The sequence below is a fragment of the Ciona robusta genome, chromosome 7 (genome assembly GCF_009617815.1).
Source record: "Ciona robusta chromosome 7, ASM961781v2".
Taxonomy (NCBI): Eukaryota; Metazoa; Chordata; class Ascidiacea; order Phlebobranchia; family Cionidae; genus Ciona; species Ciona robusta.
This window is the reverse complement of record NC_143241.1, coordinates 6326415-6340084: the sequence shown is the minus strand read 5'-3', so window position 1 is coordinate 6340084 and position 13670 is coordinate 6326415. Positions and strand designations below refer to the sequence as shown.

The window sequence follows — 13670 nt, the reverse complement described above, 5'->3', positions numbered from 1 at the left end:
ATGTAGAGCAACAATACACGCAAGCAGAAGTATTGAAGAAAAAAACCTAATAGGCCGCGTATTTCACACTTATCATTTTTGTCAACCAGTTCTTGGCATTCTGTTACATCTGCTTTATACACCTGCTACCAGGTGAAATGTAAATTATTTTTTAACAGCCCATTGGTATAAAAAACATAGTGTATTTTCAAAGTTTCTGAAGTCTTGCCGAATGTCCGAAAAATATATGCGTTTTTCCTAGCAAAAAATGTTGTAAAATTCTTGCAATAACTTCTATTTGTGTTCTAAATCTTCACATTAAATTAAATAAAACACAAAAAATGTTCGTGGCTTACTAAAACTTTGTGTGGCAGACAAATAATGCCATTACAAAAAAACACGAACTAAAATATCATTTTGTTTTTACAGACAAAATACAAAAGTTTTTTCTGTGTTCTGTATGAAACTTGTCTGTTTTTTTTCACTTCAGAATGTCTTTTTATTTCATATTATTTATTTATTTCTACATTTACATGGGACTAGGTATTTCGAAAATGAACAAAAAGATAAATAGATACATTAAAATGTTATTTACATTTAACTGGCTATCTCGAAAATTTATACAAATAAAATAAATAGATATATTCAAATACAGGGTATATGAGTTAAATACAAGGCAAAAGTTACAAGTTAAATAAATCATCAAATATTTTGAACAAAAGCATTTTCTCGTGTAAACCCAAGTCCTTTGTTCATATTTACATTATTTCTTCGGATTAATTTGAATGGGGATGAATAAATTTCAGAACTTTGTTCCGATTTTGAATCATTTCTTGCACTAACACGACCTTCCGGAGTCGATCGTTCAATTTCTTTTATGTTTCTTGGATCAGGAGATTCTGGAAATTATTTTAATTAAAAAAAATTAAAATTGTTAAAAAGTAAATAAATATTATTTATAGACAAAAACAAATTTCAATTAAAAAAAATGTCAGAAATAAAAAAAAAATTGTACAGCAAAAACAAATTAATAATTCTGGAAATTTTTTTAAATAAAATGAATTGTGCTGAAAACTAATTCAATATTATACCAAAGCAAGTTTTCATCTGTAAATACACTAAGGGTGGTATGCAGAAAGTATACTTAACTTTTTGCTTGATCTTAGTTTAGCTAAACGGAGATCATGGAAAAAACTTAAGTGGTATGCAGAAAGTATAATCAGTGATTCTTAGCTGATCTATGTTTATCTTTTTCGTGTTTGTGACGTAACAATCGACGAGAGAATTTCTCTTGAAAATTACTCCACGAAGAAGGCAATTCTCGGTAAAAATGACGACAAAAATGTTTAATAAAAGTCCAAATCGAATTTGTTATTGTTTTTATACCTTTAACAGAATAGTAATCAATATAAACAGTAAAAATAGTATGGAAAGAGTAGCAGCAAGTTGGAGTAAGGTCAGTAAGCGGTTACCAAACTTTTGCGATCCGAAGCCCTTTTTTCTAAAAAGGCCCAGACTCCATTAAAACCTATAACAATGATCCAATACAATCTATTTGACGTGGATTTACAGAAATTAATCTTATGTCGCGTTACCAACCCTAAAAACTACCAATTTGCATCGCCACCAGACACTTAAACAGCCAATTTCGCTGTTTAACTTTTTGACGATAATCGACAATCAAAAAACGGTAATTAACTTTGATTATACTTTCTGCATACCGTTTAAATCGTTGTTATGTCAACAATGAAATTTGATCTAAGATCAAAGTTGATTATACTTTCTGCATACCACCCTAAAAGTATCTAACCTGAGATTGAATACAGCTGTTTGTCTGGTGTCTTCTTGAATGAAATCTTTTTCTTAGATTTCCTAAAAGTGAAATTCTATGTTATATTATAAAAATGTCTAGTGCCGTAACACAATGGTTAAAGTGCCTCTCCTAACTCAAAGTTTAAAGTGGCAGAAAGAATTACTCACAAAGTAACATACATGGTAACTCGTAAGCTGGCTAGGTGTATGAAACAGAACACCCGTGTTATAACGACTGTCGTTGCCCCGTCGTGTGTATAAACAAGTTACATACATTCAAAACATAGATTTAATAACTTTCTTACAAAGCACTCCGTCCCCCTGGTTTAATCAAGTTACTTTTTTCTTTCATTCTTAGCGACGTTGCCTGTCTGACTAACCTGCAAAAATGTTTTGTAAAATTTCTGACGATTTTTGATAACAAAAATTTACTTTGGAAAAATAGATGTTCGTTCTCTTTTCATTGGTTTGGGATCTCCTGGAAAAAAATTGGTAAATATTAAATTAAAAAAATATATATATAATAATATTTTAAATGCCATAAATAAAAGAGTTTAGCGGCCACGCTTGTTTATTGACAAGTAGCTTTTTACGCATGGCGTGTTTTTCAACAACTATTGTTTTGTTGCGAATTCCCTTCTCCTTTAATTAATTTGATCATCGTTTCGAGAGATAAAAAAAATATGTTATATTTAAATACCTCAAAATGTGTTAACAACAATAATCAATTCTAACCAATTGTATTCTGGAATAAATATATATTTTGCCTAAATGACATCATCAGTCTCTTATTTAAATGTTTTCTATTTTTCTTATGTTATCCAAACAAACCATATTTAGCTGTTGGTGTTAAGCCTTGGAAATGAACTGGTTCACGAAATGAAACAGATGACTTGGGTTTTCGCCTACAAGAAAAATAAATTTAAAACTAAAAAAAATTAAAGTCTGTTTTAAAATTGTTTAATTTCTGTTTCAGTTTTAATTTTTTTAAAAACTTAAAGTAATTTTTTTACTTTGATTCTCCTTTTTGTGGTTTCCGGTAGTAAATATGACGATTTGCGTAATCTTTATATTTTCCGGCTTTTATTAAAGAATTCACAACTTCTGGCCCTAAATCACTCCCCGTTGTGTAACATCTGTGTTTTGTTGGAAAATTGTTCAATTTCTGGTTGTCTCTTTCTTGCCAGTGATCTGCGTATAATATGGAATCATTATTTACAGCATACATGCGTAAGATGTTTGCAAAATACCAAAAAATACATTTTTTAATGATTTATATTTATTCATTATAAACGTTGCCAATAAAGATAACCTAAATAGGTTCTTCAAAATATAAAATTCATATTCGACAAATAATATGGTTAAGGTTTATTGGTTTGACGGAATATTTAAAAAAATCAAGTCCAGCTTAAAATTGTATGTAATTATTACATAATTTTATTGACAAATGTTTTTTTATTACTTCTTGCATTACATGCTAGAATACAGTGTTTAAAAACGTAAGATAGTTAAGGCTTGGGAAAGTAAAATTATAATTGTTGGTGAAGTATATTGAACCGATCTTACTTGGACTTTCATTTTTTATTTGTTTTTTCGATGATTTGGGTTTTTCAACTTTAACCGGAGACATTGAGTTGTAGTGCGTTTCTTCTAATTCACTTTCAGATGAAAAATTTTGCATTTGGCTCTCATGTCTGTGAAATATTGTTCATTTTCAAAATATTTCAAAATATATAATATAAGAGGTGTTATTAGTCCTTTGGATTTATTTGCAATCAAGTGTTTTTTTGAAACATTTATATAACAACACTATATGCCATAACTTTTTTTATTTATATAACTTTTAAAACAATTTAAAAAACATGCTTTTTTTAAAAACATAGCGTACATTTTACAGCACAAAAACTCAAATACTTAACACTCTTAAAACAGTAACCTTTGAATTCTTGTGCTCAGTTGAGTTACATCACTAGAGCTTACTGAGGTATCAGTGGTAACTTCTGTGAATAAAAACGGAATTTTGTTCATGTTTAAAATACACCAGCAACATGGTAGTCGTTTTTATCAGAAATTTTGCTATTTTCAATGTAATGTAACTTACTTTTCTTTGTGTGGCAAGGAAATGGCAGTCGTAATAACACGGATGTTCTGTTTCATACACCTCATGCTCGCTTAAGAATTACCATATTTGTAAATTTGTGGGTGATTGTTTTTCTGTATGGCTAATAATTTAGACAAACCATTATTGACCACTGGGTTGGAGCAATTGCTGTTAAGTGTATTGCCTTAGGAAACATACTTATTCTAATACACTTTTACCTTCTTCTGATTCATCAGGTATTTTCTTACGAGGAGGTTTTCGGTTATTTTGTAAACTATCTTGATAAAGTTGAATATGACGTCGTGGCAAAGGCTGAAACATATTTTGATTTGTAAACATCGGCACTTTATTTAAAATTGGTTTTTTTCTTTAGCATTAAATTTTTTTTCTTTAGCATTAAATTTAAAATTCGAACGCATGTTTACCTTAATAGGTTGTGGGTATTGATATATTTGTGGTGGTATTGGATGAAACAAAGCAGGGTGCATGGGTGCTTGGTAATGCTGGTATGCTGGATAAGTTGGTTTTGCAATCATTGGGGCTTCTGTTATTCTGCCAATGTATGCAGTTGGTCTGGAATATTAAATTAGATTGTTTTTAAACGTGATAATTACCTGCGCGGGAGAAAAACGACAGTTGTTATAACACTGGTGTTTATACACTTCATGCCCACGTACGAGTTACTGCGTGTATAACTTGTTTTATCCTCATCTGACAGGAAAACGACAGTTGTTGTAACATGGGTGTTCTTTTTCATACACCTCCTGTCCACTTACAAGTTATCACGTATGTAACTTTGTGGGTGTTTTTTTCTGTATGGCTGACACTCTAAACAACCCATTAGTGACCACTGGATTAGAGGAATTGCTGTTAAGAATCTTGCCCAAGAACAAATACATCCATAATGGTAGTCGCGGCAAGCCTTGAACCCATGACCTATGGCTTAGAGGGCAGGCACACAAACCAATATTTCTGTTTACCTGCATGAATCATAAACTCCATCTTCCACAACAGAAACCACATCGTTATCAACATTATATCGAAGAGTCTCCGTTATTTTAGGCTTTCTTCGTGAGTTGTAAAGTTTACTCTTTTTTGATGTTTTGTGTTCTTTATGATCTTCTAAAAACAGAAGACTTATTAATCCACATTTTTCTTTTGGGTCTAATTGGGTAACGGGCTAACTCTGGCCTAAATCAAAGGTCCCATGATGTTCCATTCTGTAACAACTCTATCAATACACAATAGAATAAGATAATACTGCTTGTGTAACATGACATAATTTGATTAATACGATAGCCAAGGTCATGTTATTTAAATAATCTTCAAAACAACAGTTGTTAAAACACACTATGGATAAAAAGCAGGGAAAAAAACAGTTAGTTTGAAAAGCGCGGCTGTTGCAACCAAATGTAATAATGTTTGTAAAATATAAAACATACTTACTTGCTGGTTTAACGTCAATAACATGAACTTTTGTTTTATTTTCGGTTTTCTTTTTCTTTCGCAAGTAAGCGAAAAACATGAGAGCAAATATCCCAGCAATAAGTAAAAGAAGAAGGCTTGGTAGTAATGCAGATAATAGATGGGCTTTGTTATGCCAATCTGCCTGGGAAGCTATAAAAAACAGTAATATATTGAATAAATAAATGACACTTTTTTCTCGCAGTCAAAAAGTATGCAGCAGAATGGTATTTTATTTTAACATATCAAAATCCTAAAAATTGACGTTGTAGTGTAACCACATTTTTTCTATTGAAAAACATGTTTATTTTAATTATAAAATATTTTAATTATAAAATAAACTGCTGAAAATAATAAAAATTAAAGTATCTACTTTATATTGCAGTGTAATCTCATTTTCCCATTGAATAATTTATTTGTTTATAATAATTTGCTGAAAATAAACTCTTAGTCTTACTGTTGTTACAAAAGATGCCTTGATGGCCATCATGGCAAAGACATCTGAATGCATTTACTTCATCAACACAGGTGCCACCATTTAAACAAGGACCAGAAGCACAATCGTCAATATCTAGAATTAATTTGAATAAATAAACGGACGTAACTGTTTTATCTTCGCATGGCAAGGTATTGACAGTCGTTGTAAATAGATTGTTTTCTGTAACAGCACCAGCGATTTACCACAAATGTAATTTTGTGGGTAATAATGTTTAACATTTTTGTATGTATGGCTTACAATTTAGACAATCCATAAAGAACCACTGGATTAGAGAAATTGCGCAAGGACACACATGTACAATGGTAGCAGCATCAAGCTACATTATCATTTATAAAAACTTAAAAAAAATCTTTTCAGATGTTATTTCTGATGTTTGATTACAAATTTCATTATCACCATTCTAGCATTTTTATTGAAACTACTGAAATTTTGAAATCTTTCTAAATATACTTATTTCACAAGAATATCCTGAAAATCCAGTTCTACAGGAACATTGGAATTGGTCAACTAAGTTCTCACAAACACCGTCATGCAAGCAAGGCTGGGATTCACATTCATCAATATCTGCAAAAAAAAACAAAAATCTCCTTTAAAAAAAACAATTTAAAAAAAAAAAAAAAAAAGTGTATATTTCTAGTTTTGTAGCTGAGCATTATACTGTGTTCAGGGCAAAGCAAGCGAATCTACTGCTTTTGTGCTTTACCATTGTTTTTTCGCTGTTCCGGGCTATTGGTTGGTGGTGGACTCCCAGGTTCTAGTGTAATAGTAGATCACAATATAATGGAAGTACTTAACTTTTAATTTACTTTGTACACGTTATAAAGTTTATGTTGTAAATTTACATTTTACAACAAAGAGAAAAAAGTAAAAATTTAAATTTAACTCAAAAAATATTTTACAAAAAACTGCAAATCATGATTGAAATTCAAAATGTAGTCTGTAGTGTTTAAAATAAATGATGACATGGGATACAGTTACATTCTTCTATTTAAACTAGTACACATTAAAAATACTAATTAACTTATGTACTTTCTTACTTGGTAGAGGTTTATGTTGTAATCTGTTATTATACAATTAAAAATAAGCAGCATTTTAATATGTTACACAAACAAATAAACCAAAAGTTATGTCTTAAAAATGCTACATGCAGTGTTATTAAATTGAAACCTTTGAATGACCCCTAAGTTTTGATGTATACAACTTTTAACAAGTGGCATTTGTGCAAATTTTGGTTATTATTGGATTAGTAACTGGAGTTTATTGTATAAGCCTATTAAATATAACATAATTTTTAATTGATTTCATGAAATATAGTAACGAAGTTTAACTTGATTAAAGTAGTATTTAATACAATATGATTAAAGCTTACCACGCTCACACAGATCACCAGTATAACCACCCACACATGCACAAGTAAAATCATCTCCTTCTATGGAACAAGTCCCACCATTTTTACATAGAGAGGGTTCACATGGATCTATAATCAATTGTTATGCTTTTTTTAATAATAAAAAACACAAAAGAAAAAACATTTTAGAATTATTAAATACATACAAAAGTCTTATTGCGTAATTTTCTGAATTTGTTTTGGCAAGTTTTTATGGTAAAATTAAGAATGTGTGGTAAAGTAATGGTATCTGCTGATAAGTTTTTTAAAAGGTTTAATTTATTTTTAAACATAAAAAGATATAGAAGACCATGAGTGAATGAACAAAATTTATTTCGGCTCTTCGATAACGAAGAACAAGAGAGACAAAAGTGAAAAGATGAGTTGTAACGATAAAACAAACAGTTGTTAAAACACGCTTATTGAAAAAAAGAAAGAAATAATGTTTGGAATAAATGGCGTGACCCTTACACCGTACGGACAAAGTGTATCCTCAAAAGTTTGAGAGCATTAGTTAACTTACTGGTTTCACAATATGTTCCAAAGTATCCATTTTTACAAATACATTCAAATAAGCCAGGATGATCAACACAGTGAGCTCCATGCATGCACGGATTGCTATCACACTCATCAAGCTCAATAGAACAAGTCTCACCTGTGTAACCACTTGCGCAGATGCATGTGAACCTAATGGATATAACAATAAAATTTAATAACAAATTTTATTTGCCTTTTTGATTGCGGTAGCAAAGCGTTTTTGATTGCGGTAGTAAAAAAATTTTAAAGAAAAAAGTAGGATATGCTAAAAATACAACGATTATTAAAACACGCTTACAGTTTTCTTTTTAGAGAAAAAAACTTTTTCCAAAATTACAGAAAAAAACTAAAGAATAACTTTAATAAAGTTTAGGTTTTAATGTACAAGTCTATACTGATATAATATATCCATACCCATTTAAAGCATCTTCACATACTCCATCAAATTCACAAGGATTTGGAGAGCATTCATTTTTTTCTGTAATTACAATAAACATTGGTATTGGAAAATACATTAAACCCTGGGCTTCCTAAGGGGTCGAATAACGAACCGAGGGTATACAAATTATACACAAAGTACTGTTTATATTATACCATTAACTGTAAAGGGTCGTTCCAGTAAATTTAAAAAATTAAAAGGGGTCGCCAGCAAAAATGTTTGGCCCTGTATATAGCATATATAAGTTTATTTTTTAAACATTATAGCATATATAAGTTTTATTTATCTCTTAATAAATGAGTGTAAATATAATACCTTCATCACAGTTTTGACCATGAAACCCATCAGTGCATACACATTCATATTTTGCCACACCATCTCTGCATGTTGCATCATTATGACAAGGGGAAGACTGGCATTCATTTATATCTGTAAAATAGAATAAATCTTTAAAAAATATCAAATCTTCACAAAAAATATTTAATTATATTAGAAAAAAAGAAAAAATCTTCAAAAGTTATTAAATCTTTAAAAAATATCTAATTATATTAGAAAAAAAATTAAACCAACAAAAATATATTTATTATTATATGCAAAGAAACTACACCTGCAAAAATGATTCATTTATATCTTTAAAAAATATTAAAACTTAAATACCACCAAAAAGTGTGAATTTTTAAATGAATTCTTTTATACAAATGTGGTGGGGCGACAATAATCGTGGTTTGGGGTAATTACAGTCAAGTGTTCAGCCCATACAACGAGCCTTTTGATGCCTGTATCCTTTGATATGAGTGTTCTAATCACTGTACAACAGTGCTGGACAACTGAGTTACTAATACTCACCTGTTTCACATTGAGTTCCTTCATACCCATCTAAACATGAACAGTTGAATGAACCAACTTGGTCAGTGCATGTCCCTTCATGCTGGCATGGGTTGGAGTCACATTCATTGATATCTGTTAAGACAAATATTGTTTTTTGTTTAGTTAAGCAAATTGTTTTGTTAATATTGAATGAACGAATAAATGTAACTTGTTAATCCTTGTGTGGCCGGAAAACAAGAGTCGTAATAACGCGGGTGTTGTGTTTCATACCTCTCGTGCCAGCTTACGAATTACCACATATTTAACTTTGTGGTTAATTGTGTTTAGGCTTTTGTTATGGCATAGCACATTGTTTTGTAACTATTGCATTGTAAATGACTACTTTTATTACTTTTTTCATATTTAATTAAGCTGAACTTCATTACCGTATTTGAAAAGTTGGTGCTAGTGAAGAATCTCCTCCCCCCACCTTATTTGCTGTTGATGGTTAGGGGATTAGTAGTTAGTGGTTATAGGGGTTAGGGGTTGATGGTTAGCAAATAAAGTGGGGGGAAGACTCTTCACTAGCACGGAAAAAGTTAAATAAAAATTCGCGAAATGAACTTTCTACCATACCTGTTTCACAATGCTCGCCAGTATAACCCTCCACACACTCGCAATCATATCTATCGACACCATCTTCACATGAACCTTCATTTTGACACGGCGAACTTTTGCAATCATCAATATCTGAAAACAAGAATTAATTATTTGTGTGGTAGGGTGGGGTAAGACCGTACCTTATATTTATGGTAGGCTGGGGTAGGATGGTACATTATATTTACCGTAGGGTGGGGTGAGATGGTACAGTATATTTATAGTAGGGTGGGGTAAGATGATACATGTTTCAGTCAATTTTCTCATTCGATTTTGTAGTAAACGAAGAATATTTACAGAGTTATATAACTGTGGCCTCCTGACTTAAAAATGCATTGTCAATAAATAAAAACACGATCAGGAAATATGAGATGTTGTGTGCTGACGGTATCCCATCTTACCCCACGCTACTACACGCATCAACCTGTCATTCTGATTAAGAGTTTGCCTAAAGTAAAATATTAAAAATAAATTTGGAATTTTTTTAATGAAAAAAACTTACTTGTTTCACAGTTTTCCCCAGAAAATCCAACCGGGCATTCACATGAATACATATCAAACTCTGGTGTTGAGCATTTGCCTTCATTTTCACAAGGCTCATCTTCGCATTCATCTAAATCTAAAATAACAAAAATTTAATTTATTTCTTCGTTAACGATAGCGAAGTTCATATTATCAAGGACGAAGTATTTTCACGCGACCAGGGTGACCCCGTGTGCCCGTACATCTTACCTTCGTCACATACTTGACCCGTCCACCCTGACGCGCATTCGCATTTCCATCCTTCTTCCGTATCGTCATCAAGTTCGCAAGTTCCTTCGTTTTGACACGGACTGCTCTCACAGTAATCGTAGCGTTCGACTGGTAACAAAACAAACTTGATAATGAAGCAACTTTAATGGGCACCGTTTGCGCCAATAGAGTATATAGTAAGGTGTCCGGCGCCGTGGCGTAGTGGCTAGCGCGCTTGCCTGTAACCATTAGGTAATTGGTTCAAGGCTCGTCGCTGCTACCATTGTGGGCGTATGTGTCCTTGGGCAAGACACTTAACGACAATTGCTTCAACCCAGTGGTCACTAATGGGTTGTCCAAATTATCAGCCATACATAAAAAAAATGAAAAAAATCCCCCAAAAAATAATTACCCACAAAGTAACATACATGGTAACTCGTAAGCTGGCACGAGGTGTTAAACCCGTGTTATAACGACTGTCGTTTTCCGGCCACGCGAGGATAAAGTAAGTTACATTACATTCAAGGTGGGAGAAGATGGGTCACCGCTTCACTGAACTTTCTCATCCCATTGGGTAGTAAACAAAGAATCTTTCAGGAAATGATAAAACCGTATTCTTACGACTCCCACAGACCGTTGTTTTTTGTTTAAAATACGATCTGGATATTTAAATATTGTGTGCTAAAGGTGTCCTATCTTCCCCCAACCTACTATATGAACTATGTCGAATACTATTTTAATTTTGCCGTGGTCTATACTAAAACACGGTTCAGGTAAATATCAAAAACACTGATAACAAAAGCAGTTTTGAAGATAAATACTTTCATTTTTAACGGCGTCGTAACTGGTTTCTATAATCGACGGCGATGTACGGATACTGATTGGAGTATCGCGTATAGGCCTATCGCGTGATGTATTGAATATAGTGTGATCTAATGCGGTATAGGTCAAAATTGGGCGAAAATTTTCCAATTATTTCCGATTGAACTATTTTTGGATTGTATGTTATTACTCACTTCTATATCGAAGAATAAACCCTTTGTGTTGAACACTGTCATCGGAAATGAACTTAATCTCCGGATCACCAATTCCTTCTTTTTCGAATGTTTTTGAAGCATCTCTATTTTGTTGCAAGGAACAAAATTTTTCCGCTTCTTCGTCAGGAAACTTTATACTTCGGGTATAATGGACTCATTAGTATATAATAAAGGAAAAGGATAAAAACCTGTTTATCCTCGCGGGGTGTGGTACAAACAATAGTTATGGCACCGGCGTTCTACTTCATATACATATCTTGCGCCCGCTTACTAGTTACCACTTATGTAACGTTGATATAACACGGGTGTTATATATAAAAATATATTTATACACTTCGTGTGCCGATGTAGATACGTCATGTTTAGTTTGAATGAATAAATAAATGTAACATTTTATCCTCCCATTGTCAGGCAATGCCAGTTGATGTTATAACATGGGTGTTTTATAGGAACCGTCGTTAGATTTATCAACATAAACAATTAAAAAGTTCGTTTTACCCTTGAATCCAGGTCGCCATTTTGTTTAAAATGCGGCGTTCTAAATCTTGATGTGAGTGCTCAAACCGCTGGGCTAAGTCGATTTTATAACACGGAGAGCATATATAGTAGAATAAGTAGATCTCTATGAATAAAGTTACACACACCTAACGTAGTCATACGAACACGACCCTTCTCTGTCCTCTTCGATATCCAGCATCTCAAACACGAAGAAGACTTCATCTTTTTCTCTCGCCTCAGTATTCCATATGCAGTTTGCTTCATTAGCATAATCGTCAGGATACGCAGGGTGCGTGACGTTGCCGGATATTCCAGGTAGCGTTCCTCCGCAAGCGAGGCAACATGGTAGTAGACGCACTATAATGTGGGTGGTAGTGTTTATATATAATAGGTTGGGGACGGTGGGACATCTTTCATTCTATTTTCTCGACTCATTTGGTAGTAAGCAAAGAACATTCAAAGAATTATAAAACCGTATCCTCACGACTCCCACAGACCGTGTTAATTGTTTAAAACACGATCAAGATATTTGGATATTATGTGCCAAAATCCCGCCGTACTATATACTGATAATAACGTTTTTTTTTAATCTAAGCAGTAGACCATACTAAAAAGAATGGAAGTGATAACCGTATAACGGTTTGCTTTCAGTAAGCATTTTACACAAGTAAAGGTTTTGCTAATGTTTTAAGTTAGTTTTAAACCAATAAAACTTTGATTGTCGTTTTGTTGCAATATCTATCTTGTCATTAGACTCTTATGCATTATATTTGCTAGTATTTTCGAAAGCAAATAAAAAGAAAACATGAACAAAATGGTAGACTACAAACAGGCAACGGTACGGTAAAAAAAAAACGAAAGCAAATGTTTTAGCACAGTATAGTAAAATAAACCAAAATACTCACGTAAGATAAAATAGACTAGAAATCGCTTCATTTTTCAAGTTTACAACTAAACCGGAAATTTCTAATAGATCTAAGCGAGTACATAACTATGCTTTGTACGATTTGAAGCACATAACCAGTCGTGGCATAAGTGGAATTAATTATCCTTTTATTTAATTTACGGCGGATCGATACTTTTTTGAATGGTATCTACTTCAGTCAAGTGTTTATGCATACCAAAAGCCAATGACCTCAGAAATAATAAAGCATAATAAATGTTCAATCGAAAAAAGAAACTTATGTTTTTTTATTGTTTGTATATTTACAAACAAGGCCGATTCATTGTGGCACAATAATGGTTGGCACGCATGCTAACCCAGAAGTAACTAGTTCAAGGCTCGTCGCTGCTACCATTGTGGGCGTATGTTTTTTGGGCAAGACGACAAACGCTCGTACCCGGTGGTAAAACTTTACTCGGCAACAGATACACGACATTAATATCGTCTATAGTATACAATAATACTTCAGTTGGGTTGAAAAAGCAAGAACGACAGTCGAATGCTTTGGTTAGAAGGCGAACGGTTGGTGGAGAGATATAGGCCTACATGAACGGGCGAGAGTTTATGTTAGCAGTTGTCCCTTTAAATAGACTTCTCGAGCTAATTTAGGACTAAATTGGAAATCGGTAACAACAATTAAAGTTCAACATTTCCTATATATATGTTTCCTCTGTTCCAATTTACTTTTGCCATAGGTTTTGTAAATCTCGCTGCATTCTATGTATAAATACAGGATGGTAGTAGTTTTTTATGAGATGTTAACTATCCATCTGATTAG

The 13670-nt window shown here is 32.5% G+C and overlaps 1 protein-coding gene across 5 annotated transcripts; it reads right to left on the bottom strand.

The window, feature by feature from the left end:
• Positions 1-264: 264 nt before the first annotated feature.
• On the bottom strand, positions 265-12992 carry LOC149734206 (uncharacterized). 5 transcript variants are annotated; one of them, XM_089881304.1, is made up of 26 exons: positions 12855-12992; positions 12096-12306; positions 11431-11588; positions 10415-10543; positions 10185-10301; positions 9662-9775; positions 9065-9178; positions 8534-8647; positions 8194-8257; positions 7898-7929; positions 7225-7332; positions 6559-6609; positions 6306-6419; positions 5814-5927; positions 5339-5509; positions 4873-5014; positions 4318-4465; positions 4111-4204; positions 3728-3791; positions 3358-3485; positions 2805-2982; positions 2623-2696; positions 2224-2269; positions 2097-2171; positions 1790-1851; positions 265-878 (listed from the first exon to the last, which is right to left on the bottom strand). In XM_089881304.1, the coding sequence occupies exons 1-26, from the start codon at positions 12883-12885 to the stop codon at positions 682-684; spliced, it is 2850 nt and encodes a 949-aa protein (XP_089737430.1). In that variant the 5' UTR covers positions 12886-12992; the 3' UTR covers positions 265-681. The 5 variants fall into 5 exon arrangements, with proteins under 5 accessions (XP_089737430.1, XP_089737428.1, XP_089737431.1 ...); XM_089881302.1 differs by having other exon boundaries at positions 266-878; positions 4873-5011; positions 7766-7929; XM_089881301.1 differs by having other exon boundaries at positions 268-878; positions 7766-7929.
• Between the last annotated feature and the right edge of the window lie 678 nt (positions 12993-13670).